This window comes from Cryptosporidium muris, genomic scaffold (assembly GCF_000006515.1).
Source record: "Cryptosporidium muris RN66 scf_1106632373407 genomic scaffold, whole genome shotgun sequence".
Taxonomy (NCBI): domain Eukaryota; phylum Apicomplexa; class Conoidasida; order Eucoccidiorida; family Cryptosporidiidae; genus Cryptosporidium; species Cryptosporidium muris.
The window spans coordinates 331,974-356,738 of NW_002196572.1; the positions used below are offsets into that span (position 1 = coordinate 331,974).

The window sequence follows — 24,765 nt, forward strand, 5'->3', positions numbered from 1 at the left end:
AGTATTTCATTCTGAATAATTTTTACCCTCTGAATCACTTGAATTGCGAATTGACAGCTCCAATATAAAGTCTTTGGTTTTGAAACTTGATATAGGGAAAACTGGTACTAATAGTTCTGGTGATCTTGAGTTACTAATTTCACTGGCATATTGCTGTGATATCTTCATAATTTGGTTCTTGTATTGTATATTTGGATCTTCGATTTCTATGTTAGATGATGAAGCTCTAGGTGGAATAGGAATAGTAACTTCACTTGCACTCCCTAATAATGCAGCTGTTGCATCCCCCCTAATTGCCCTTAGTGAAGTAATAAATGAGCAGTATGCCATTGATGCACAAACTATACCAATTAATAAAAGAATTGTCGATGATACTATTAGAAATATATCTCTAGGTGTCTTTTTAGTCATTCCGAATGTCTTTCTAATAAATTGAATATTATCGGACCCATCGTCTTCCAATTCTTTACTTGGGTATATGATTGTCATGGGTGCATCTTTATTACTATATAACACTCCTTCTAGATAGCTAGCCAGTCTCTGAACTTCAGCATAGCTTGCATTGCAATCTGATCGTTCTATTGTTACTTTTGGTTCATCTAAATAAAATGAGATATCTTTACCAATAAAGAATGTGCTTCCTAGAACTATAGATCGATGCATTACATCAACACTACTGTACTCATTTGACGTACTTTCCACAGGATAATTGACAAATGTTCCAAGTGATCTCCAACCATGAGTATTTTCTGAGATCCTCATTATACCTAGACAGTAAATACCATTGCTTTCTGCATCTTTAAGGTATATCTTCTTCGTTTCCTCTTTATTTAAGTAGAGATATGATTGTGGATACCATTCAATTTCTAAGTATTCATGCTTATCTACATCGGAAATAAAGGTATCTCCACTTTTTGCAAATGACAATTTTATTACTGGAAAGTGGTTGAGTGCTACACTTGTTTGCAAGTACCAACATATCAAGCCATCATCTCTTTCCATAGGCTTAATATATGGATGTACGCGGGCAACTTTTGTTGCAATTGCATTATGCAGTAATTTATATATTGACTCTGGGAATAAAGATGCAGTAGTTCCACTATCTAGCATTGCTTTTATTCCATTCCCAAATGGGATTGTATCATTAAGAGAAATTCCATCTACTATTACATTCCCAATATATGTACAGTATCTTAGATCATACTTGCATCTACCTATAGAATATTTATTATTATTATTTCTATAGTTTATATTGTTTATACCCCTTATAATATCGCTATATGTAGAACCAAACGTCAAGAACCCTTTTTTATTTGCTAGGCAGATAGATACTACCTTTTCAACTTGAATGCTTTGGTTCTTTACACTTTGAAGTATCATTGATATTGTGGCGGGATTTCCCTTATGAAGCGGAATATTCGCTAACCCCATTATTCCTGATGCAGCTTGATATAAAAATAGAGATTCTTCTTTGTGATGGCATCCCATTATAAGTCTATTATTTGGGTTACTATATATAGGAATACTAGATTCACTAAGTGGAGGCTCAAATTGTATGAAATCTTCAAAATAATGACCAAATATACTGCTCCCTTCCTCATATTGAATTTTATATGAACATTTCCCATTTTCTTTATCGCATTCACAATATCTTAATAAGGGATTGTTGCTGAAATAATAATTATTTTTATGTTTAATTTCACAGTTTATCCACTTTGCAGTGCCTGAATTAGATATATTAAATGGTGGTTGCATATGACGACCACACTGGTAACAGCTTGTACATGCAAATGCTAGCAAGGAACTCCCAGTATCTACGATTAATGATTGGGTTTGAGAGGTTGGGTGCCCCACTTTAGCCTTCGCATAATAATAACCATATGAACTAATATCTCCATATAACTGAGTTATGATCACTTTCCCTAAAATAATATTAAAGTTTACTATAAAAAGTGTAGAAAATAGCCAGTGGAGTTTCCAAAATGTGAAATAACATATTTCGGGCATTATACAATCCTCTCACTACAATATAAAGTATAAGCTATCTTTTTTCATCTACTATATTACTATGAATGCTTTGCTTTGATAATTCGGGATCATTAGATTAATTCAAGAGGTTTTATTTATTAAAGTGCATGCAATATCACTTTTTACTACAGCATCAGCGCCGAAACAAGTAAAATCATGTAAATCGTAGAAGATCAGAAACAAGATAAATTGCTTGAACTATTAATCTTAGTTACAGCCTAATTCTAGATTAAGAGCAACGTAGCCACTATTGAATATTAACGAATAGTACATCTACACCTAAATACGCCTAGAATGCCTATAGTCCTGCAGGTATCAAAGTAGCACTTATTTGTCTAAATTATTAATATATCTTAAGTAAAGAATAGCAATATATAATAAGATTCCATAGTTGATTGTTCAACAATTTCACTAATTTCTAAGCTCTTTCTCCTTAGTAGTTCTTTTATGCAACTTTTCGGGGGGCTGATTCTCATCTTCATTTCCATCCCAATTCTCGAATCTATGTATTGAGGACACTCCATGAACTAATTCAGTCCTGAATAAGACATTTGCCTTATTGAACATTCCCTCTTTAAGAGATACAATAATGAATTGAGAATTAGGGAAGTGTTCTTTAATCATATAACCAATATTTTGCGTATGTCCTAAATCTAGTGCAGAATCAATTTCATCAAGAATATAAACAGGTGCTGGTTTAAATCTTAACATGGCTAATATTAATGATAATGCTAGTAATGACCTCTGACCACCACTTAATTCACTCAAACTTTTTTTCCAGATCCCACCAAGGCTAACTCTAAATTCAAGTCCCTCATAAAAGTCTTCTTTATTTGTCTCTGGGTTTATTACTGCAATTAGTTCGGCATTTGCATTTGGTAACAATGTTGAAAATATCGATCCAAAAGAAGTATTCACAGTTCTCCATGTATTTTCCATAGCCTGTCTTTTCTTAAGATCAAGATCACTGATTACATCTGCAATCTTCTCCTTGTCCTTCATTACAATATCTCTCTTATTAATTAATTCTGTACATTCTGAATTAGCTCTTTCATACAAGTTTAAAATACGCCTATTAATATTTTGTGATAAAGTATTTTGGAGTTTATCTAGTTCTTCTAATTTCTGAATACACAAATTATAGGGATACTTCTCAAGATTGTATAAGTCTTCTACTCCATTTCGGAGCCACTCATGCTTCTTAATTAAGGAATCCTTAACTTTCAATTTATGAGAATATTTATCATTAATTGACATAAAATCATGGCTAATCTTCTTCAGATCCACTTCCTTCCTTAATATCAACTTATTTACTCTTTTAATCTCATTCTTAGTATCCCTTATACAACTACTACTCGACTCCATTTCATTTTGTAAAGACTTCAAAACCTTTTCTTTTTCTTTAAGATCTACTTTGTAAGACTCCAATATTTTTTCATATTCTAAAGTCTTTTCTTTTAATTTAGCTACACTAATTTCTTTCATTTCAACTGTAGAATTGATAAGCTTTATTTCTGCCTTAGCTGCTTCAAGTTCTATACGTGATGATGATGTTTCATTCTTCAATTTTTCATGAACAGCTGATAATGACTTGATATCTTCTTTGTATTTCTCAATATCCTTTTCCAGACTATTTTCGCGTACTTCCCTAGTTGTTTCAAACACATTTATCTCATTCTCTAGTCGCTCTGCATCTTTTTGTAAGGTACTCTGATTCTCCTTTAACTTCGCTATTTCTTTATGATAATCATCTTTCTGCCTTATTAACTCATCAATCATTTCTTCAAAAGACTCTTCCTTATATTTCGACAGCTTCTCCTCTAATAGTGCCAATTGGTGTTTATTAATATCCAGCTGTCTCTGACAGTGTCTGTATGAATCTGCAGATTTACCTAAATTTGTACTCAACTTTTTCTTAATATCATTTATTGAAAAATTATTCTTGACTAGTTGTATCTTTAATTCAATATACTTCTGAAATGATATCAAGATGCTTCTTTGAGATTGTGACACTGTTCCCCCTGATAGAGTACCACTTGGATCATATATATCACCTTTCATAGTAACTGTTCTGACACTTATATTTGGGTGAAACGTAATTAATTTTGCAAGTTGTTCATCTTCACATATCAAAGTATGCCCAAAGCAGTATTTAATTGCTGCTGAATATTCTGCGTCATACTCCAGAATATCTAAAGAACTTATAACTCTAAGATCGTTGTCATCAGTACACTGCGCCAGTTTCCTTGCTTCATCTATGGTTTTCTTAGATATTGATGGATCAATGATCTTGTCTAAAGGTATCAATGTTGTTCTTTTTTTAAGAAAACCACTATTCAATAGTTGTTTTCCATCTTCACTTGTTTCAACAATCATATTATATAGCCTTCCCCCAGCTGCTACTTCTAAAGCAGTAGCATACTTTTGATCTCTTAGCTTTAATAATTCAAATACACACCCCTTCACACTCGTTTTTGTAGGTTTTATAGATGGATCTAATAAGGACTCTATACTATTAGCATGTGCTTGAACTGCTAGTTTGGGATTACTTTCGGCGTTGTAAATACACTGAAATGACCTAATAAACATCTCCAAAGGTTGTAATTGCTGTTCAAGGGAGTCATTTTCAATTTCAAGTTTTTTTTTATCTAGACTCAACTTCTCATACAATTCTGCATCTTTTTTTAATTCCAATAAATCACCTTCAAACTTATAAATTGAATTTTGTAATTCCTTGTATTCATCTCGAAGTTTATCTACCGAAGACTTACCATTATTAGTCCTTTTTGCAATCTTCAGTTTGAGTGATGACAAGGACTTTTCATTCTCTATAATAAGTAGTGTAAATTTATTTTCCTTTACTTTTATATCAGAAAGTTCCTTTTGAACATCGAATAGAGCTTGCCTTAATGATTTTTGTTCTTTATAATCTAAACTCATGTCACAGCCAGTCTGTAAAGCTTGCAGCTTGCGTTTTGCATTTGATAACTTCACCTTTAAATTATTTAATTCATTGTCAACATCTTCAAAACTGCCAGACTGAGACCTACCACATTGTTGTGCAGAACTCTGCACTTTATTTTCAAGTTCTGCTTTTTGGACCAACATATCCTTTAAATTTGCTTCTTCTTCACCTAAATCAGTCATTATCTCGTTAAGTTGTAGTTGGGTCTTACTAACATTAGATTCGGCTTCAGATATCTTATCCCTACATTCCTTTAGTGGCTTTGACCACTCCAAAGCAATTTTATTTTCTTCTTCATGCACAACCTTTTCTAATTGGTTTATTCTATCAATCAGCATGTTTATTTCTTGTTCACAACTCTCCTTTTGTACCCGTATCTCAATAACCTTAACTTCACTTTCCTCAACTTCCTTACATATTTGAAGGTATTTATGTAACTTTAATATACGCTCATACATTTCTATTTCTTCATTTATATTTGTCCATTTTAAATAATCAGCCTTTTCCTTTTTTAACCTCTCCAGTTTTGGTATTATATCATCTTCCAGTAAGTGACTTATTTCTGCTAGTTTACTATCTTTTTTCTCAATTAATTTCAAGCTTTGCAGTCGCTTTGCTTCATACATTCTTGTACCAGCAGCCTCTTCAATCATTGAAAGTAACTCCTTAGGTTTCATATTAATAACCTTCGTAATCCGTCCTTGCATTATGAGAAAGTGTGAACTATTTACATTTAATTGAACTGAATGGAAAAAATTAGTAACATCAGATGGCTTTACAACTAATCCATTAATAAGATACCTATTTCTTCCTCCTGTAGCAATTTGTCTTGTAACAGTTATTTTTTCATAGTCCTTATAAAGAGGTGAAGAGTTACTTTTGTTATTATTGTTAAATACAATTGAGACAGATGCCTTGTTGATTCCAGCCTGACCAGCCTTATATACAAGTTCTTCAAGTTTATTAATACGTATCTGAGATAGATTTGTTATTCCTAGCACGAAACAAATAGAATCTAGGATATTGGACTTTCCACTTCCATTAAGACCTGTTATTGCATTGAAGCAAGGATGAAACTTCCCAACTACAGTCCTTCTCTGATAGGACTTAAAACCATCTAATATAATCTCTTCAATATACATAATTATTAGGAACAAAAAGAGTTTGTTTTTTGTTTAGCAACTTTTAAGACTCACGTATCGGTAAATTCTAGAGACAGCCTGACTTCTAAGTCAAAGAGCTCTATCAAATAGAATGACACTGTGATAGATTATAACTATGCAGCTAAAATTTCAAGTTATGTTAAATTATTTAGCTTTTCATTGCATGAACCCTTGATTTCCCCTTTCATATTGCACAAAATGTGGGGATGAGCTATTTTAGCGCCAAAAATACATTGCAAGTCAGAATAATCTCTTATGTTTATCTGCATTCTAAATTTTCTTTTCAAAAGAACTTAACTACAACCTTATTACTACACTAGTACTAATTATCTCTTTGTAACTTTACTATTTTGTGTGTAGTTTAAAATTTTAGGTAATCTATTTAAATTCAGTATTAGCCGTTGTTAATCCATCACAAAGAACCGCAAATACTCGACCAACTTAGTTTAGGGTATCTTACTAGAGAAAATTATTTATCTTATTATAAGATGCAATATGTTGGCTCTCATTCATCACGTGAACTGTTTGAGCTTGTCAAATCTATTGGAGAATGTAGATCAAAACAAGAGGAAGATAGAATTATATTGAATGAGGCTGAATGTTTGCAGTCAAAATTTCTAGAAAGTGGTATATCTTCTAGTAAACTTCGAGAATACCTAATAAGGGCTATTTATGTTGAAATGCTAGGTCATGATGCATCTTTTGCTTATATACATGCAATTAAAATGACTCATGATAAGAATTCTCTAACAAAACGTGTTGGCTACTTAGCATGCTGTATATTTCTCAATAGTAATCATGAACTTCTTGTTTTATTGGTAAATACATTACAACGTGACTTAATAAGCCGTAATCAGTTGGATGTGTCTGCAGCACTATCTTCACTCTCGCGACTTGTTAATTTGGAGATGTTACCGTCTATTGAATCTAGTGTAATTAAATTACTGGGCCACCAAATAGCAGCTATAAGGCGAAAAGCTTACTTGGTAACTTATAAACTCTTGTTTTTAAGGCCAGAAATTATTACGGATAATCCAGATATACTAGAAAGAGGTGTATGTGATGTAGATATTTCGGTTGTCAACGCAGCTCTTCACTTAGTAAAGTATGCGAGCCACAATCATCCAGAGCTTTGTACTCCTCTTATCCCATTTATGGTTGCAACATTAAAGCAAATATTGGATCACAATATACCTAGAGAATATGACTACCATTGGATCCCAGCACCTTGGGTTCAGGTACATATCTTGGATATATTTGCCTCTGTAGCATCTAGAGAGAAATCTTGTGCAGAGCAAGTATACGAGATAATTCAAGCAACATTGAAGAGAGCAGAATTATCAATTGCAACTCCAATGTTCAATGGGTCAGTTGTCATGCCAGTTATTAACCCAAACACTTCAGCTAGTCCTAATGGAGGAAATATTTCGTACGCAATTCTTCAATCATGTATCAGAACAATAACACTTATTCATCCTTCACTTTATTTGATCGAATTAGCAGCAAACACCATTTCGAAATTTTTACAATCTGATCATAATCACCTTCGATCAGTGGGTATAAGTTGCCTCTCAAGAATTGTCTCTGTTAATCCCATCCACGCAATACCCCACCAAATGGTCGTTGTCAACTGCCTTGAGGACTCAGACGAAACACTTAGGCGTAAAACTTTAGATCTTCTTTGCCAAATGACAAACCCTAAGAATGTTGAAACTGTCGTTGCAAAACTAATGAGTCATTTACGAATATCAACAGATATTTATTTTAGATCAGAGCTATCAAATAATATAGTTTCACTAAGTGAAAGATTTGCTCCAAACTACAACTGGTATTTGACAACAACTGTTAACCTATTGGAAATTGCTGGTAAACTTGTTTCAGTTGAAAAAGCATATAATATTGCACAAATTATTGCAGAAGGACCTACAGGTGACGAAACTATTGATATAGAATTTAGATTTGAAGCCACAAATCTTTTTATTAATGTGTTAGAAGATAAAGTAGAAAAGCTACCGGAAATTTTGTGTAATCTTGCTATTTGGGTTGTTGGAGAATATGGATGTATTGCCAAAATTAACGACAAATATATAAATTCACTTGAATCAGCACACAAAACTATAAATCTGTTAACAAGTATATTTAATCGGTTGCAAAAAAAGACAAACTCTTGGGAAACATATGGATTAATAATCAAGGCAGCAATGAAATGCTTCTCAATAGCACTTTTACTAGTACTACGGAATAAAAACCTAGTTTTAGATATTATAAAAGATGATGTAGAAAATCCGGAAATAACTATAAAATATATAATAAATACATGTATGCCAATGATAGAAGCTTGTGAACACTCACCCAATCAATTAATACGTCAGAGAGCAAATGAGTTCAGAGTATTAATCAATTACGAACAACTAGACACTAAAATTGAAAAGGATATTCCACTGGAAAATTTGGAAAAAAACAAAATCTTGAAACTTTTTAACTCTATTTTACCTTTTGATGCTTCTTGTGAAGATATCCAAGTTGATAAAAAACTCTTATTCTTAGATTCTGTAACTGATGGATATAAACAAGAGTATATGGTGAACTTTAGTAAGTCAGCTCGTATTAATTCTAAGATCATACCTGCTAAGAATCTAACTAAATACAAAGGCATATCTCTAAACTTGAACACAACTAACCAACAACTTCAAAAAGAGAGCAAAGATGAGTTGAATATGTTGTCTCACAACTCATTACAAACTGATCCATTATTTGGATCAATACATAACGATACAAATATTTCAGAACTCCCTGATGAAGTGCAAGAAAATCCCTACTCTGAGACTTCAATAAAAACTGAAGGTATGAAACGATGGGGTCCTGATGGATACAAGCCTATAAATGAATTAGCAATAAGAGAAAAGAACAAATCAGTTATAAATAATAAACCAGAGAAATCAAACTCTCTCAAGCCACAAAGTAGTTCAAACGAAAAATTAGGTTTTATGTTGAAAATTGATAGTCTAGATAAACGTATAACTCATGTAGATTCAGCAATTGAGCTGCAAAAACAGAAAGAAGCCATGGCACTATTTAGTGGTATAATCTCAAGAGATCAGAACAGTCCTAATAAAAGAAATATTGATGAAAAACCTACGAACAAAAATTCATCAGCTTCAACCATAAGCAATCCTGATATAAATATGTCTACTAACGTAGAAAATAACTTTAAAGGACTTGAGAACTCCCGAAGTATATGTGAAACATGCAATTTACTAGATATAAAATCTACACCTACTCAAAATATTGGGATCATACAACCTAGTATTAAAAGTGAATACGAAGCTAAAACTCACACATCTAAATATAACTTTCCACTATTCTTCCCTTTAAATATTTCAATTATTGATATAGCAAATATGTGGTCATCCTTAGAGTTTGAGTTTTCACAAGATGTGTTATTGTATGATAAAGACTTTCAACAAATTATTAGTGAACTAGAATCAAATACTTGCTTTGCGTTTATATATAATGAAGATAGTGAAATCATGTGTGCTGCAACAACATCTCCTTCTGCAGGACAGACTGCCCTTCTGAGAATTTTTTACTGCAATATTTCAACTCCTAAGTTTATTGTGACAGGAAGATCTAATGAAATGCCAATAGCTAAGTCAATAGTTCAAATATGTTCTTCATATATCCAGAACTCTGGCAAATCCCATCACAAATATAGTCAAAATTACATTTGAACTAGTACTATCTAATTTGTTCTAAAAATCTTCATCATCATCAAAGAATTCACGCCTATGAATCTATAGTAACAAAAAATTATATCACTTGCTCCACTTAACTTAGTTATTGAACCTACCGTGACTTTAGGTATGGAATTCGAAGAGTTACTCATCTAGACAATCAGAGAAATCTATAAGAAAAGTATTTAGTAATTTTAAATTTAAACTTACCCTTGAGAGAATATTTATGAGTTCATCTTCACTCATTCTATTTGCTGGAGAGAATCCACTCATATGTGCTGATTTAAGTATATGTTCCTCAATTAACTGAGCCTTTTCAGGTCTAACAAGGGCAACTCGTTGTACTAAAAAGCATTAAGCTTCAATTTAAAGTTTTTAATATAATTATTATTTAACAACTAACATCTTTCTATAGCACTAGGTTCTAATAAAGCTCGTAGTGCTGTCCTTCTCTGTTCTTCTAATTGCCTCCTGTGCTCTTCCTTCTGTTCATTCGTACTAATTTCATCACCTCGAGTCTTAATAAAACTATTAGCCTTTAAGTCTTTCAAATTAGTTTCCATTGTCAAAATTTCCAATTTAAGAAAAAAAGTATATATTTGACCCGCGTACAGTCTGCCCCCAATTGCTTACTTTTCTTTTTTACTCCTTAACTTGTTCTTCACAAATATATTTTTAAGTGAAGCTAAGATAAATTATATATTTTAAGTTTCTATATTGAATAATTACAGTATTCTCTTTAATATTATCTAAATAGATTTCTTAATATTTGTCTTCCAAAGTCTACCTAGATTTGTGAATAGCTAAATACGATACTTATTAGACACAAGTATGGTTGATAACTCAGATTTTAGTTAGTAACTTAATATACAACCTAAGTGATTCAATGAATCTTTTCCCAAAGTTGCCTAACGTAAGAATTACTAAACCCCACTAATGGCGCTATATGGCCTTTTTTCATGCTATCAATACTATGTGACATTAGCTTTAACTGCACTTTAAGGGTTTAAAAGAGTTTAATTATGGGAAGTGTAACAAGTGCACCTAGTCATGATAAACATGTCTATCCGAAGAACAATAACTCTATAGAACCTTTGAGCCGTTCATATTCAAATGTTGAACTACCAAGTGTAACTCCTGTATCACGATCTCAATCAATTCAAACATTATCTGCTCCATTAATAGTGGACTCTGTTTCAGATCTGATTGATAGAATTTCATCTAGACTAAATAAGAACTATAGAATCGTGAAATATTTGGCCTTAGCATGCCCTAAGGACTATTATTTGAACAAACAGAATACCTATGAAGAAAATACTTATGTTAAAAAAGATGAGAAGTTTAAGTGGTTAAATTTATTTTCACACAATTTAAGATATAGTGGATATGATTTACAGACTGGAGACAAAAATTCTGAAATATTAGATACTGGGAATGAAACTGGAGCACTAAATCCCAGCTCTAAGCAACACTGTTTAGGATCTACTTGCCAGTTTAAAGGCCACAGCTTATATGAAGATAGTAAATTATATGTAGTATATGGTCACTTAAATAATCATAAACCATTTTTATCTCCAGGGATTATCGATACATTTTTACCTTTTATTTTAGATGAGACATTACTAACTTGTTTTACAGTATGTCCTCACTGGTTTCTAACATTGGTATGTCACATGAACCAAGTATATAGTCATCTAATTGATGATCAATTTAAGGAAAATTATAAAGGATATTTAGAACTTGAACATGCAACAGTTACAATGCAACCTGTTTTAACAGTATGTGGAAGTGTTCGGATTGATCGTGTTTTGTATGCAAAAGTACTTAAATCTTGTGCTAAGAAGTGTGTAACAATAGCTTACAACTTTAAATATGATAAAAACTCAGATTCAGCGTTAAATAAATATTCTAAAGTGAATGACAGGTCTCTGTCAAATAAAAAGAGACAGTCACTATTTGGTTTGATTATCAGTCCAGTAAAATCATCAGATATAAATGAAGCATATTTATCAATTTATAAATTTGAGGCCCTCTATACGGGTACTCGCAGAAAACAATGGGCCCATAAAGATATATCTCGTTGCCACAGTGAAGAGGTGTGTGTTGCTCAAACAACAATGATTCCAAGTGTTAATGTTGGAGATCGTATAGAAATTGCAGTTAATCTAAGCAATTCCTTTGGTGTGGTCAATATCAAATCAATCGAGTTTCAGCCCATTTCATTTGAAACTATAAAGTCTGAAAATTGTGAAGTAGAAGATCTCTACCCAAATACTTCTGATTGGAGTTCAATTGACAATCAAAATGAAGTTGTAGAAAGTTTCCATATTCCAGACTTCTCTCCAAATCTTATAATAACAGATACTGAATATGCTGGGACAGATTTAGTTACTTGCAGAGTACACTACAAGGCAGTTAAATGTGGAGAATTAAGTAATGCAGAGAAGATATTTGGGATCGACATTGTAGTACTACCACGAGACTATGCTATAATATGCCCTCTGAAGCGCATTGGTCTGCAGCACGATAGATATAGCCCACTTCAAATTCGGATAGATGACACAATAGTTCTATATATCACAAAAGGTGGTGCAATCCCTGAATAAGATTTATCTGGAGTAATTAGTGCTACATGATTGTCCTTATGACTCAATTATATTATTTTATTTAGAATATTTAGAATATTTAGAAATTAGCGTTAAATCAAATATATATATGAAACTAATTTTTGTTTATTGTATCATATAGAAGGTGGATTTCAGAAAATGATGGATCTAATTTTGAAATACATAAGCCAAGGTAGACTAGCCAACGTTTCCACAAATAAAGGGTATCACTTAACCCGATAAAATGGTACTTCCAAAATTTTAATTTATAAGGGATGTAAACACTAACAATAAGCCTCGTAATATCAACGCTCTTAATCTTTTCAACCAAATCCTTTAAATGTATATCTTGAATAATTACTTCAAAGTCATTTCCATCAACTTCATTAGTATGTATATTAAATGCAAAAGGATTCCTATTCCAAATTCTTTCTATACATGCTCGTTTTGTCTTAGAGTCTAATATCTTACAAACTTCATTGTTAGTTATTATTTCGAAAGCAAGATTTAATTCTGAGCTTCCAATTAGAGGATCTCTAATTGATGGAATAACAATTCTGCAAATTAAGGCCTGTACAATATCTGAAGGAATATAGCCAATCAACGACTTGGTAGTATAATTAGAGTCCTGAATAGAAAATAAATCATTATTTGTTGATCTGGAATTTGAAATGTTCGTTAAGTTTGGTAGAATTCTTGGATAGGTACATAAAAGACATACAATTGATTTTAGAAAAAAGTGAGTAATCCAGTCTGAAGCTAAGGATATCTCCATTAATCTTATAGATAAATCAATACATGTAGGAGTCATAGAAGTAGTACAACAAGTGGAATAAGAACTCATTTCAGAATTTTCTAAATGTACGTGACCATAAATAAATCCTTGAGTGTTATTTAGTTCATTATTACAGTTAGATGAAATATTTAAAGTATTTGTGGTATTATATTTGTTTTTTATAGGGGAATGTGGCTTTAATCCAACAAAGAATAATGCTAAAGATATGAGGCGTACTACCTGTAAACTAACTATCATTGTTAGTTCTCTACAATTGGTAGAACTCTCATGAGCCGTAGAAACTCCCATATTCAAAGTTTCATAATTTGCAGAGCTTATTTCCATATTTCTTACTACTGACTTTAATTCATTTCTGATTATTTTTAAAGTTTCATTTCTCTTTGTCTTATTTGACATATCACTACTACTTGAGCTATTAGCACTAATAAGAGAAACTTCTAAATAACGATCTAGCAATGGTAAAAATGTAGATAAAACAGTTTGACTAAGTCTCGCAGCTTTATGAATTATTAGATTTTTACTGGGGCACTGATTTTGAGTACTAAGATTAACTGATGCAGCTTCCCTTGGTAAAATCGTTGTATTTGTAGTTACGAGATAATTAAATACTGAATCTAGTCTCATAGCAGAACTGGTTCCATGACCTATATCAGATATCTTCAGCCTTTTCCTCATATTTAAAGAAGGTACCACAGAAGAAGTATTATTTATCTGGTATGCAGCTAGTCTACTTACTTTTGCTTGATTTAAACCAGATACTGTAGGATATCCATCAATATTACCATAATTTCCATAAAGGCGTTTGTTTATGTTATTATTGCTGTTAATAAAAGTATATGGTGAGTTCATTCCAAGAACTAATAATGCTAGTGGAATTTTTCTCCTTTGAGGATCTAATACTAATAAAGCATCAACTGAAGGTTGAGACATTGTTGCTATGGCTGTTTCAACAATGAACTCCGAACATGCCATTAAGAAGTGTGGCTCAGAAAAAGCAAAAGCAACATCTGATAAGTCTGCCTCTGATTTTATTATTAGCGTATAAGATACATTCATTAAAGATTCTTGGGTTCGATTGCAAGCAAATCCATCACGTAGTGTACTTCCTACTATGCTAATGCAAGGCCATATTATAGGATCACACTCGGATAATACTAGAAAATTTAGATTATTACAAGTCTCTTCATTGTTTGTTCTAAAACCAATATTATTCCCAGAATTAGCCGAAATATTAGAAGTCCCTATATTTCCAACTCCATAACTAGCACTAGTATTAGATGCTATAGAAGATGAATACATTATTGATGAATGATTGCTTTCTTGGTTTCTATTGCACTTATTATTCTTGTTAAACAAACGTAAAGCTACTAAAACCCTCACTGTTACTAAATATGGTTCACCAAGTCCACCTTTTAGCTGATTTGATGTCAAACGAGTATTTTGTGTATGAGTTACATTATTTGAGGTAGAGTTGTGATCTAATTGAGGAACATTCATGTTATTAGCTAAGTAAACTGGATTGGCTAAAGAATTCAAAATACTATTTGTAGTTACTGAAGGTGGTAAATTGGGAATATAGACATCAAAATTTGAGCTGTTGCTTGTGACAGGACGTTTTATTGGTGTAGAAGAGTTCAATATAGATGGAAATGTTTGTAACATATTAATGTTACAAGATAGTGACTCACTAAAAATCTGTCTAATAATAGAAGCAAAACAAATGTACAAATCTGCGTAATCTCCAATACAATATGCAATATAAGCAATGATACGACCAATCTCCAAGATATTTCCACATAGCACAAAATTAGATGATAAAGATAATGAAGTCGAATTCTGATTCAATGAAGAGTTGAGTACTAAACAAGAAATATTCTGGCTAGTGCCATATTGCTCCTTTTCAAGTTTAATAAAACTAGTAAGACCTTTTTTTGTATTTGGTGTTGAAAATGGAAAAATCTTTATCAGGTCTCTCATTTTCTCTAAGTCATCATATTCAGTTTCTACTGATGCAATATATAAAGCCTGAGATCTTAAAGCAAACATAGAAAGAGATTCACAGAAGTTTGACTGTTCTACAGTGTTAGAAGTTGAAGAACAGATTGAACCTAAAATTTGGTCTTCAAGTATATCCGAATCTTTGCTAGAATGTTTTGAATTATTAAATATAGACTCCTCAATTTCTCTATAAAACTCTGTAAATTCGTCATTTGTTTCCCCAAGCTTTGAAGATTCCCTGTTTATATTCCTTTTCAACGTAACAAATTCAAATAATTTGTTTATTTCGGCATTTATATTCTGACATTGGCTACTACCAAAGTTTGAAGAAGTATTCTTTGAAAATGAATCTACATTTGATAGTAGGTTTATACATTTCATAATAAAGGGAGTTATCTCAGCAATGAACCATCTTGGTCTTTCCAACCATATTTGTTGTTTTAACTTTAATGGGGCTAATTTATAGAAAGTTGCAAAGGTTGGAGATAGACACGTATCTAGTGATAATATTTCATTGATAATTTTTGGTGGTAATATAGGGAATTGTAATAACATTGATATGATTGGCTCCACTAATTGTGGAGTTTGGATATCTCTAATTGAGTTCAAAACCAAAGATTCAAATTGAGGATATGATCTGCAATCCATTTCCTTTGACTTTAATTTAGTTTTAAATAGTCCAATTAACATATGAAACAAGTCTTTGTATGTATGGTGTCTTGGCACGCCACATAATTTAGCAAAGTCAATCAAATCAGCTACAAACCTACTCTGCAACCCTTGAGTTTTCTGCCATATAGATAAAGTACGTGATATATTTAAATACGGTGAAGGAACTGTTACATTTGTACTTCCAGAAATGAGAAAACTTTCTAAGTAGTCTTTCAAAGCTCTACGATTTTGTGAACTACTACTAATAGTGTTTGGGGTCTGTGTTTCTCTACATGTAATTCCCATAGAAATTGGCCTTGAAATTCCAGACATATTCAAACTGTAATCTATTAATGATATATCTTCATAAGTCCTTTGTAGTACTTTTCGATCCATTTGCCAAGGTGAGAAAGAATATGCCATTCCTGTAGGTTTTAAAATCAAATCTTGTTCATTTCCTAAATTACAACTACCACTAAGGATTGCAGAATACCTATTTGAGCAGTACTGCTGTCCTTCTATATTCATAAAGCTACTTTTATGCACACTTTCTGTAGCTATTTCTAATATACATTGGTTTAAGTACATTTGAGCGCTAAATTAAGACGGACTAGTACAGTATTCTGAGCTATACTTTGTTGAATCCAACCGCTACCAAATAAAATAAAAGTATAACACAATTGTTTACATAATGGAGCTACAGTTTCCTGTAAATGAAGAATATTATTGTCGATTTAAACAAATATCCTCTTTTTTACACCAACAACATAAAGTGAATAAACGTAGAATTGTAGTAGTTACCAGTGGTGGTACTTCTGTTCCTTTGGAAAGAAATACAGTACGATTTATTGAAAACTTCAGCACTGGAGTACGTGGAGCTTTATCTACTGAATACTTTTTAAGAAAAGGATATGCAGTTATTTTTTTTCATAGAAAAGGGAGTGCTTTACCTTTTGTTAATAGATGCCCATCATTGTTTAAAATTTTGCGCTCATGCTCTATACAAAACGATACAATTAATATTAACTGTTTAGAAAATACCAATTTTGAAAATATAAAATTGGCAGCAAAGTATTTGCAAACCTATTCATTACAGACTCTATTCTTGGAATTTGAGACAGTTGCTGAATATTATGTTGGGCTGAAGTGTATTTCTGAATATTGTGTACCAATTCAATCTTCGACAGTATTTTTTTTGTGTGCAGCTGTGTCTGACTACTATATACCTGATAAGTATCTACCAGAAAACAAAATTTCAACTAGGGAAAACAATAATGGGAATGAAATAATGGAACCTGCATATGTCTTAAATTTGTACCTAATTCCTAAGTTTTTGGATTTACTCATTAATACTTGCAGAGAAAGCTTCATTGTTTTATTTAAGCTAGAGACAGATTCTGAAGATCAACTTATTAAAAAAGCAAGCAATTTGCTAGAGAAATATAGAGTAAATATTGTTTGTGCAAATATGCTACATACAAGGCGTGAAAAGATCATTGCATTGACATCCAATGGCAGAACAGTTATACAGGTGGATAAAAATAGTGACAACCCAATTGAAAGTAAACTAATTAATTATATTGATCAATTATTTGCAAATTTTATGGATTGTATAGATTAATTCTATTTTATTTGGTTTTAAACGAAGATGTCTTGAGTATAAAACTCTAAATATCTCCAAATACTATTGCCCTTTAAAAGCTGAGCATCTTCAGAGTATATACGTGGTCTTTTTACAACCATATGACGCTTCTTGACTACCGAAACTGCCATATCACCATTTTTATTATACTGATACTTCATTATAATTATAGAAATATTTTTGAGATTTAACAATTTGGAGCAAAGTCTTTGTATAAAATAACTCGGGCAAGGGTAATTTAAGCATAATTGCAAAGATTCTAAATTCTGGGCATTTTGAATAATGTAGTCAACTACTTCAGAGGCCAAATTAGAAGTAACAATTTTCAGCGATATTAAGTGTGGAAAACAATTACACTGTAACAAAAGTGATAGATTACGAATAGCAGGTTTCCTGCAATACTCCCTACTAAAAGTTATCTGATAATGAATACTTGAATACCAAGTTCCATGACTTTGTTTCTATAGTTAATTTAAAATATACTCACGTCTAGCATTAACTTGTCAATATTCATATCACTTACAATGTTTTTTATAAATTCACTGGTATGTTCTATTGATAAAGATTCTCGTCCCTGGATGAAATCTTGTGATTGCAAAGAACACTGTATTGTTATGTACCAGTCATGACACTACAAAGAACAAAGTAAATTTAAAAGTAGTTTAATATTGTACTTTGAATTTTATAAAACTGTTATGAATATAAATAGGAAGGTTTGTTAATTATATATACTTACTACTAAAGCTAAATTACAAATATCCCTAGCCGATTCAACATATTGAATACATACATGTAACCAGTCAGCAGAACTTTTTCCCCAACTCATTGAACATTATGATTTTGAACAGAATATAAGTAACTTTATAAAGTAGCTTTTATATTCCAATTTAATATATGGTTTTAAAATGAAAGAAAGTGAGATGAAATGAGGAATTAAGAGCTAAATACATGCAACCGTCATGTCTCTTGCCGTATTAGATTTCATACAGGAAATTCAGCTGAAATATAACTTTAGCATGTTGTTTAGATCTTATAATTTAATTCTTCGATACTCATATTATATATATCAATATACCTAGATAAAGCTAGTTTGCCGCATATATTAGTTATACATTTGTTCTCTTGCAATCATTTTTTCTAAATTTAGATCCACATTATTTACTGTAACTTTGATTTGAAATAGCACTTATTTCTAATAAAGACAAATGTTTTTGTTTTTTCTTTTTGTGAAATTTAGTTGATAAATTATCCTCCATTAATGCTTCTTCTCCTAAGGTTAGTTTCCTTAGTACTTGAGGAACTATTTCATTTATTTCCAAACAAATCACTAAGTCTTTTATGTATTTATCTACAGTGTCAGCTTGCTTACAAATAACATGCTCTTGTATTTTATTATATTCTTTTGGTTTGCCCTAGTTATTTATTATTGGTAATATATTCAGTTGATTTTAACTACTCATCATTTGATGAATCACTTGAGTTGACCTCATCCCCTCAACTTCCTTTCCTTCTCAGCTCATCTTTCTTTTTAAAAACTAAAGATCTACGCCCATAAATTTCCTCTTTAGAATTGTTATCTTTATAATCAAAACTTTCTATTTGTCATCACTCTTTTAGTTCGTGCAAGCTAGGAATTTCTTCACTACTATAATCTCCGGAAATTTCAAAATCCCATTTAAGTTACTAATATATTTTTCCCCCAAACCTCTTTATTTCCTTAATTCCTTCTAAATTTGGGAAATTAAAGCTTTCATCCATTTTGAGATGTATTCATGGACTAAACAATAGGTGAATTAAAGTGTTGGGGATCTGAGCGCCAGAGGACTGAAACTCCCGAACCTTGCTCCATTTTCTAGTGGATGAACTGTGAAAAATAAAGTAATTAGAAAAGAATATATTGCAATAGAAATACTTAGAAGTTTTAGTCAAAAAGTGAAAAACCTAGATCTTCCTCTTCTTCCTCTTCTTCCTCTACTACAGTAGCTGCAGATGGGACAGAAGCATTTGATGTAACAGCTACATTATGTTGCTGTGGATTTGCTAGAGCATCCTTAATTGTTTGCAACTGGGGAAAATCAAACCCAGCCTCAATACCAAGAGCCACGCAGTGTCTAAATGCAGAAATAATCCCATCACGAGCAGATGGTAATGTTGGGACACCTGTCTCTTTTGACAGTGCAGCAATATACTTTGTAGCTTCTGTAACTCTAGATATTAAGTCTTCTGGGGTGATATCTAATACACTTGAACTATAGACACTTCCATGATCATAAATACTATTGATTTTCAGCCCATATGAAAAAGGTTTAATATTAAGTTTCTGAAGCAAGACAGCCTGAGAAGCTGTGACTTTTTTTCCCTCTTCAATTAAGTGCACATCTGACTGAATCTCTACTTGACCCTTCACAATCTTAGTTGCAATACCTAAAGCTTGGAAAAAAGATGTTTGAGATGGATCAAGTCCCGTAGCACCTGCAGGTACAGTTACATCACAAGGTGCTATGACACCTTGACGAGCAGGAGCTGGCACTTGGTACTCACTAATTACCTTGCGGACTTCTGATGGCTCATCTATGCAAAATATTAGGCCAATATTGAGACGAATTAAATCAATTAACTTCTCAATTTCAGGATGGGATGTTAGCATCTGCTTCAGCGCAGTGCGAATCATTGTATTCTTGCCCATCAAAATTGCTGCCTTCCCTCTCAAGGCCAGGCGTATATCAGCCATTTGCTTCGACCCTACATGGTCAGCATTAGCCACTAAGATTCTTGGATAAGAGGTAGCATATTCAGCAAGACGCTCAAAGTAAATCTTCTTTTTGGCTGCTTTCTCTGGAGATGGCATCTTTTGCTTGTTCCAAGTAGTTATTCAAATCCCGTAATTATATTCAGTACTTGTGGAGACTGTCAGTGCTGATGCCTGTCCAATCAATTTAACCACAAGAATATTGCAGTAATTATTTCAAAATTTTCACAGTGATATAGTTAGCTTTGAACCACACTAAGACGTCTACTGAAGACAGATTACCGTTTTATACCTATTATTACTACGAAATTGCGCTATTAGTATGAGACGGCGGTATTATTGGATAATGTTATACTAAAGGTAACTTCTGAAGGAATTTGTAAGCTGGAAGTAATTTATACTTAGTTTAGTAGGTAGATATTGGGGATTTAATTTGGTAGATCTTGAGTTTATGCCACTATTTGAATTGTTGCTTACACTCCAGTAGTAATACTTATGTACTTTTTTCTAGAATCGTGAATTATACATTCGATTTCTCTAATTTAGTTTGGAACTCCTCCATATAATACTTTAAAAACTATTATAACTAGAGCTTCTACAAGTGAAGTCTTTGTTTTGGTATATAGGTGCTAGTAGATTCACAAATTGGTAGTCATAACCTCAGTGTTACTTGGTAATTATCGATATTGAGAGGGGGTACACCCGTAAAGATCCCAAGAAAAATTATAGAAATGTATAGTTGTACTTAACTTAATACAAATTAAGATCTTTTATATAGCTAACCTTAAAAGAGGAATATGTCTTTTTTAATATTGGTATATGTACTTTTGCGATCTCTGTTCTCTGAACCAGCTGTACGCAGCTTTTGTTTTTTGTTAGCAAGCTTAAAAGTGCCATTTATTATATATTATCTTGATATTTATACCTTTCCATATTTAACGACTAAAATAACTATCTTGGTATATATTGGATACAGTGTATTTATTCTGGTTATATGTCGTAAAATTGCACAAGGTAAAAATTTACCACAAGATATACTTTCTAGAAACGACATTATGGACAACAAAATAGTGATTATTACAGGTAGTAACTGTGGGATTGGCTATGAAACTGCAAAACAGTTAGCTATATGGGGAGTTTCTAAATTAATTATGTGTTGTAGAGACATGGAGAAAGCAGTAAAAGCAAAAGATTTAATTGTTAAGTTTTCTGGCATAATGGAAAGTAAAATTGTAGTTATTGAGTGTGATTTATCTGATTTACATAGTATAGATAAGGCTGCACAGGTAATTATGGGAGAAGTCCAAAAAGTAGATATATTAATAAATAATGCAGGGATAATGAGTTGTCCCTATAAACTATGTAACAATTTGGAGTTGCAATTTATGACAAACTATTTAGGGCACTTTTATCTGACACAAAAATTATTACCACTCATATTAAGTTCTAAAGCCAGAATTATCAACTTATCTAGTATTGCTCATTTAGCTGCTTGGAGTGGCTTTAATATTGAAAAAGTGCAAAATATCAAATGTGAGGATTATTCACCTTCATACTCTTATAGTATTAGTAAGATTTGCAATATCTACTTTACAAGGGAATTGCAGAAGCGATATGGTAAACTAGGAGTTAACGCATTTTCCGTTCATCCTGGGTGTGTCTTTACATGTTTATCACGTCATATTGATGAATACTATTCTATACCCTGGAGTCTATTTATATATATAATTAAGTTATTCTTTAAAACAGCCAAAAGCGGAGCTCAAACTACATTATACTGTTGCACTACACCTCTATATAATTTGGCTCCTGGAGCCTACTACTCTGAGTGCAATGTTTCAGTTTCTAGCCCAATATCCCTAGATATGCATGTGTCGGAAGAATTATGGGATATCAGTGATTCACTTTGCAAGAAAATAGTATAATTCTAGTTACAAATAATCTCAAAATTGCAATCTACATAACATACAAGAAAGCATCTTTTTTAAGATAACTTCATATCAAAATATCTAATGTCTATGTTCTTCTCTCTCATCTTGAAACAAGTAAGCTGCTTCAGAATCATCCTCTATTTTTACAGCTTCATTGTGTTGATCCTTATATATGTTTCCCCAATACTTTTCGTCTCCTGCAAGAGATATCTTCACAGAAGCAACTATTATTCTCATTTGATGGTAAAATTTATCTCTCATTTCACTATTTTTCATAACAAAAATATACCAATCATCTGTTATTGTAGAAACTGCAACAATTCGTTCAAATTCTGCCTTTTCAACTGATGCTAATTCAGGTGCATCATCAATTAGCTTTTGGGAAGTTTTTTCAATACACCTTATGGTAGCCAATGGCAAAGTGAGTTTCTTCCCTCGTCTTCGTAATGCAAGGGAATTAAATTCTCTATTTAATGATAACTGTACTGGATGTGCCTTACTATCTCCTAATATAATCTCTACATTTATTCCATTTATCATCTCACTAGCAAATGAAGTTGCTTCTTCTTTGAATCTTTCTATTTTCTCATGCTTTATACTTTCTGGGACCTCAGCCATATACTGCATAATGGTTGAATTATGGCTCAGTCTCCTAGCTTCCATCTTTATAACTGCCTCATCAATGCAGTCGCTATAGTCTACAAATGCTTTACTTTTAACTAATTTGTTCAATGCCTTTTCACCAAGCTCGTGTTTTGAACCCTCGGTACACAATTCACAGTTTTCAAGATTCAGATTTACACCAAAAGTACACCATCCAAGGTACTTCCCTAAAAAGCTATCCATCTGTACTCTAGTTTATCTTTCCTTCAACTCATACATAAGTTCCCAGTTAGAACTTTTTCTACATACAAGCAATTTCTCTACAGGAATCCCGCACTTATCTCTCACGACAGGGCGTTAGCTAACACACAATCCTAAAAAGTGGTTTTTTGGCGCTTTCCTGTGGTAATTTAAAATGGGCAAAATAAGTAGAATACTACTCAAGCTTGGTTATTTCATAGTTATTAGAAATTGTACTAATTATTGACTTTTTATTTGCATATTTTGATACCCGTATATCGTAGCTATTTCTTCACTTTGTAAAGTTTTATCTTATTTATCTTCTGGCGCTTTATAGGGATTTGACTACCGCTAGGATGTTATAGTGAACTGGAGCAGCAGCTCTTTATTGGGTACTTAAAATGAAATCGTTGACAATTTCAGGTAAGTACCACCGGACTAAAATAAGTTTCCTTGATATAACTTTTATTATAAACTGATTGTTTGCATAGATTCAGTTACTTTAACAACACTAAGTAATGAAGAGTACCATGGATGTGTTTGTTGCATTGCTCCTAATGGAGAATTTACTGTGCTAAGTAAGTTTATAGAGCCCTGAATTATTCAAACTAAGATGAAATATAGACTATTGATGTCACCTTATTTTGTAATTGTAGAGGAGGATATTAGACCAGGTTTCAGCACTTTCCAAATGATACGGAACGATGTAATTAAGAAAATAGCACCATGCGAGAACTCAAAAGTAGAGCCACTAAAAACAGAGTTACCTTCTAATTATATTTCTATTATAAATGATAGAGAAGAAGTAGCAATCAATAAGATAAAATCAAATCTGCATTGCTGGGGCACAAATGTAACACCAATGGGACAAGCTACATTCAACTTCATTCACAAAACTCATCCCAATTGTCGTTGGAATGGCAGCAATATTGAAGTTATGGGTATTACTGTTGCTCCTCCATATTTACCGGAGAATTGTATTGGAACAGACCAGAGAGCTCTAGAAAGAATACGTAGAGTAATTGAAAAGTTTCAAGAGAGAATCCAGAAGCAAAAAAGTTGCTAATTTATCGATAGTTTTTTAAAGAGCTTAAGATTCAGATCATTATTTGATATAAAGGATAATCTGAGAGGTTTTAAAATAGTGTATTTATACTTTAAGGAATAGAGATAAAATGTGTACAATATTTAAAAGCTTTTGTATTTTATTTTATACCTTTCTAAATAAGATTGATAATGAATCATTACCTTTAGGTGTTTCTAAATGTTATTTAGGTAGTGTGCTTTAAATTAAATATTACCACATTACTATCAAGAGATCTTTAAAACTCAGAACTATCCTAGTTTATATACTTTTATATTGATATAATATTCTGTGTGTACTCTTCTAATATATAGAGGTAATTTTATTACTCCACTAAGGAATTGACTACAATTCAATATTTTAACTAATTTGCCAATAAGTATTCTACACCAGCTGTCAAAATATTAAGTAGTTGACTTTATTTGAATTGATCCCAATTTATTATTTATTTCTTGCTAAAAACTTGTTTTACTCCTTCATTAATTTTGGTTTTGCTAAATTAAAGTGCTTCTCAAGTTTAAATTAATAACATTAAAGTAATATTTACATTTAAAATTACTTACATTTCAAAATGT

General features: G+C 32.0%; 12 protein-coding genes across 12 annotated transcripts, besides 4 other annotated features; 5 read left to right on the plus strand and 7 right to left on the minus strand.

The window, feature by feature from the left end:
- Positions 1-6: 6 nt before the first annotated feature.
- Positions 7-2,007, minus strand: CMU_017180 (uncharacterized protein; the record flags this gene model as incomplete). The annotated part of the gene is made up of 1 exon (XM_002140279.1): positions 7-2,007. One exon carries the CDS (start codon positions 2,005-2,007, stop codon positions 7-9), a length of 2,001 nt encoding a protein of 666 aa, XP_002140315.1.
- Positions 1,673-1,700: a sequence feature (AT_rich).
- Positions 2,008-2,439: 432 nt separating the features above from the next.
- CMU_017190 (structural maintenance of chromosomes protein, putative) lies at positions 2,440-6,135 on the minus strand (the record flags this gene model as incomplete). The annotated part of the gene is made up of 1 exon (XM_002140280.1): positions 2,440-6,135. The coding sequence occupies one exon, from the start codon at positions 6,133-6,135 to the stop codon at positions 2,440-2,442; it is 3,696 nt and encodes a 1,231-aa protein (XP_002140316.1).
- A 509-nt stretch (positions 6,136-6,644) lies between these two features.
- On the plus strand, positions 6,645-9,887 carry CMU_017200 (adaptin family protein; the record flags this gene model as incomplete). Its single annotated transcript, XM_002140281.1, has 1 exon — positions 6,645-9,887. One exon carries the CDS (start codon positions 6,645-6,647, stop codon positions 9,885-9,887), a length of 3,243 nt encoding a protein of 1,080 aa, XP_002140317.1.
- A 147-nt stretch (positions 9,888-10,034) lies between these two features.
- On the minus strand, positions 10,035-10,453 carry CMU_017210 (double-stranded DNA-binding domain-containing protein; the record flags this gene model as incomplete). Its single annotated transcript, XM_002140282.1, has 2 exons — positions 10,035-10,234; positions 10,294-10,453. 2 exons carry the CDS (start codon positions 10,451-10,453, stop codon positions 10,035-10,037), a joined length of 360 nt encoding a protein of 119 aa, XP_002140318.1.
- Positions 10,254-10,285: a sequence feature (AT_rich).
- A 459-nt stretch (positions 10,454-10,912) lies between the features above and the next one.
- On the plus strand, positions 10,913-12,496 carry CMU_017220 (uncharacterized protein; the record flags this gene model as incomplete). The annotated part of the gene is made up of 1 exon (XM_002140283.1): positions 10,913-12,496. The coding sequence occupies one exon, from the start codon at positions 10,913-10,915 to the stop codon at positions 12,494-12,496; it is 1,584 nt and encodes a 527-aa protein (XP_002140319.1).
- A 45-nt stretch (positions 12,497-12,541) lies between these two features.
- Positions 12,542-12,578: a sequence feature (AT_rich).
- Positions 12,579-12,611: 33 nt separating this feature from the next.
- CMU_017230 (uncharacterized protein) lies at positions 12,612-16,529 on the minus strand (the record flags this gene model as incomplete). The annotated part of the gene is made up of 1 exon (XM_002140284.1): positions 12,612-16,529. The coding sequence occupies one exon, from the start codon at positions 16,527-16,529 to the stop codon at positions 12,612-12,614; it is 3,918 nt and encodes a 1,305-aa protein (XP_002140320.1).
- A 103-nt stretch (positions 16,530-16,632) lies between these two features.
- CMU_017240 (DNA / pantothenate metabolism flavoprotein, putative) lies at positions 16,633-17,562 on the plus strand (the record flags this gene model as incomplete). The annotated part of the gene is made up of 1 exon (XM_002140285.1): positions 16,633-17,562. The coding sequence occupies one exon, from the start codon at positions 16,633-16,635 to the stop codon at positions 17,560-17,562; it is 930 nt and encodes a 309-aa protein (XP_002140321.1).
- A 17-nt stretch (positions 17,563-17,579) lies between these two features.
- CMU_017250 (uncharacterized protein) lies at positions 17,580-18,409 on the minus strand (the record flags this gene model as incomplete). The annotated part of the gene is made up of 3 exons (XM_002140286.1): positions 17,580-17,939; positions 18,071-18,214; positions 18,320-18,409. 3 exons carry the CDS (start codon positions 18,407-18,409, stop codon positions 17,580-17,582), a joined length of 594 nt encoding a protein of 197 aa, XP_002140322.1.
- A 1,095-nt stretch (positions 18,410-19,504) lies between these two features.
- CMU_017260 (60S acidic ribosomal protein P0, putative) lies at positions 19,505-20,431 on the minus strand (the record flags this gene model as incomplete). The annotated part of the gene is made up of 1 exon (XM_002140287.1): positions 19,505-20,431. The coding sequence occupies one exon, from the start codon at positions 20,429-20,431 to the stop codon at positions 19,505-19,507; it is 927 nt and encodes a 308-aa protein (XP_002140323.1).
- Positions 20,432-21,129: 698 nt separating this feature from the next.
- Positions 21,130-22,257, plus strand: CMU_017270 (retinol dehydrogenase family protein; the record flags this gene model as incomplete). The annotated part of the gene is made up of 1 exon (XM_002140288.1): positions 21,130-22,257. One exon carries the CDS (start codon positions 21,130-21,132, stop codon positions 22,255-22,257), a length of 1,128 nt encoding a protein of 375 aa, XP_002140324.1.
- An 84-nt stretch (positions 22,258-22,341) lies between these two features.
- CMU_017280 (uncharacterized protein) lies at positions 22,342-23,109 on the minus strand (the record flags this gene model as incomplete). The annotated part of the gene is made up of 1 exon (XM_002140289.1): positions 22,342-23,109. One exon carries the CDS (start codon positions 23,107-23,109, stop codon positions 22,342-22,344), a length of 768 nt encoding a protein of 255 aa, XP_002140325.1.
- A 398-nt stretch (positions 23,110-23,507) lies between these two features.
- CMU_017290 (uncharacterized protein) lies at positions 23,508-24,172 on the plus strand (the record flags this gene model as incomplete). Its single annotated transcript, XM_002140290.1, has 3 exons — positions 23,508-23,529; positions 23,598-23,684; positions 23,763-24,172. 3 exons carry the CDS (start codon positions 23,508-23,510, stop codon positions 24,170-24,172), a joined length of 519 nt encoding a protein of 172 aa, XP_002140326.1.
- Positions 24,173-24,706: 534 nt separating this feature from the next.
- Positions 24,707-24,748: a sequence feature (AT_rich).
- Positions 24,749-24,765: the final 17 nt, after the last annotated feature.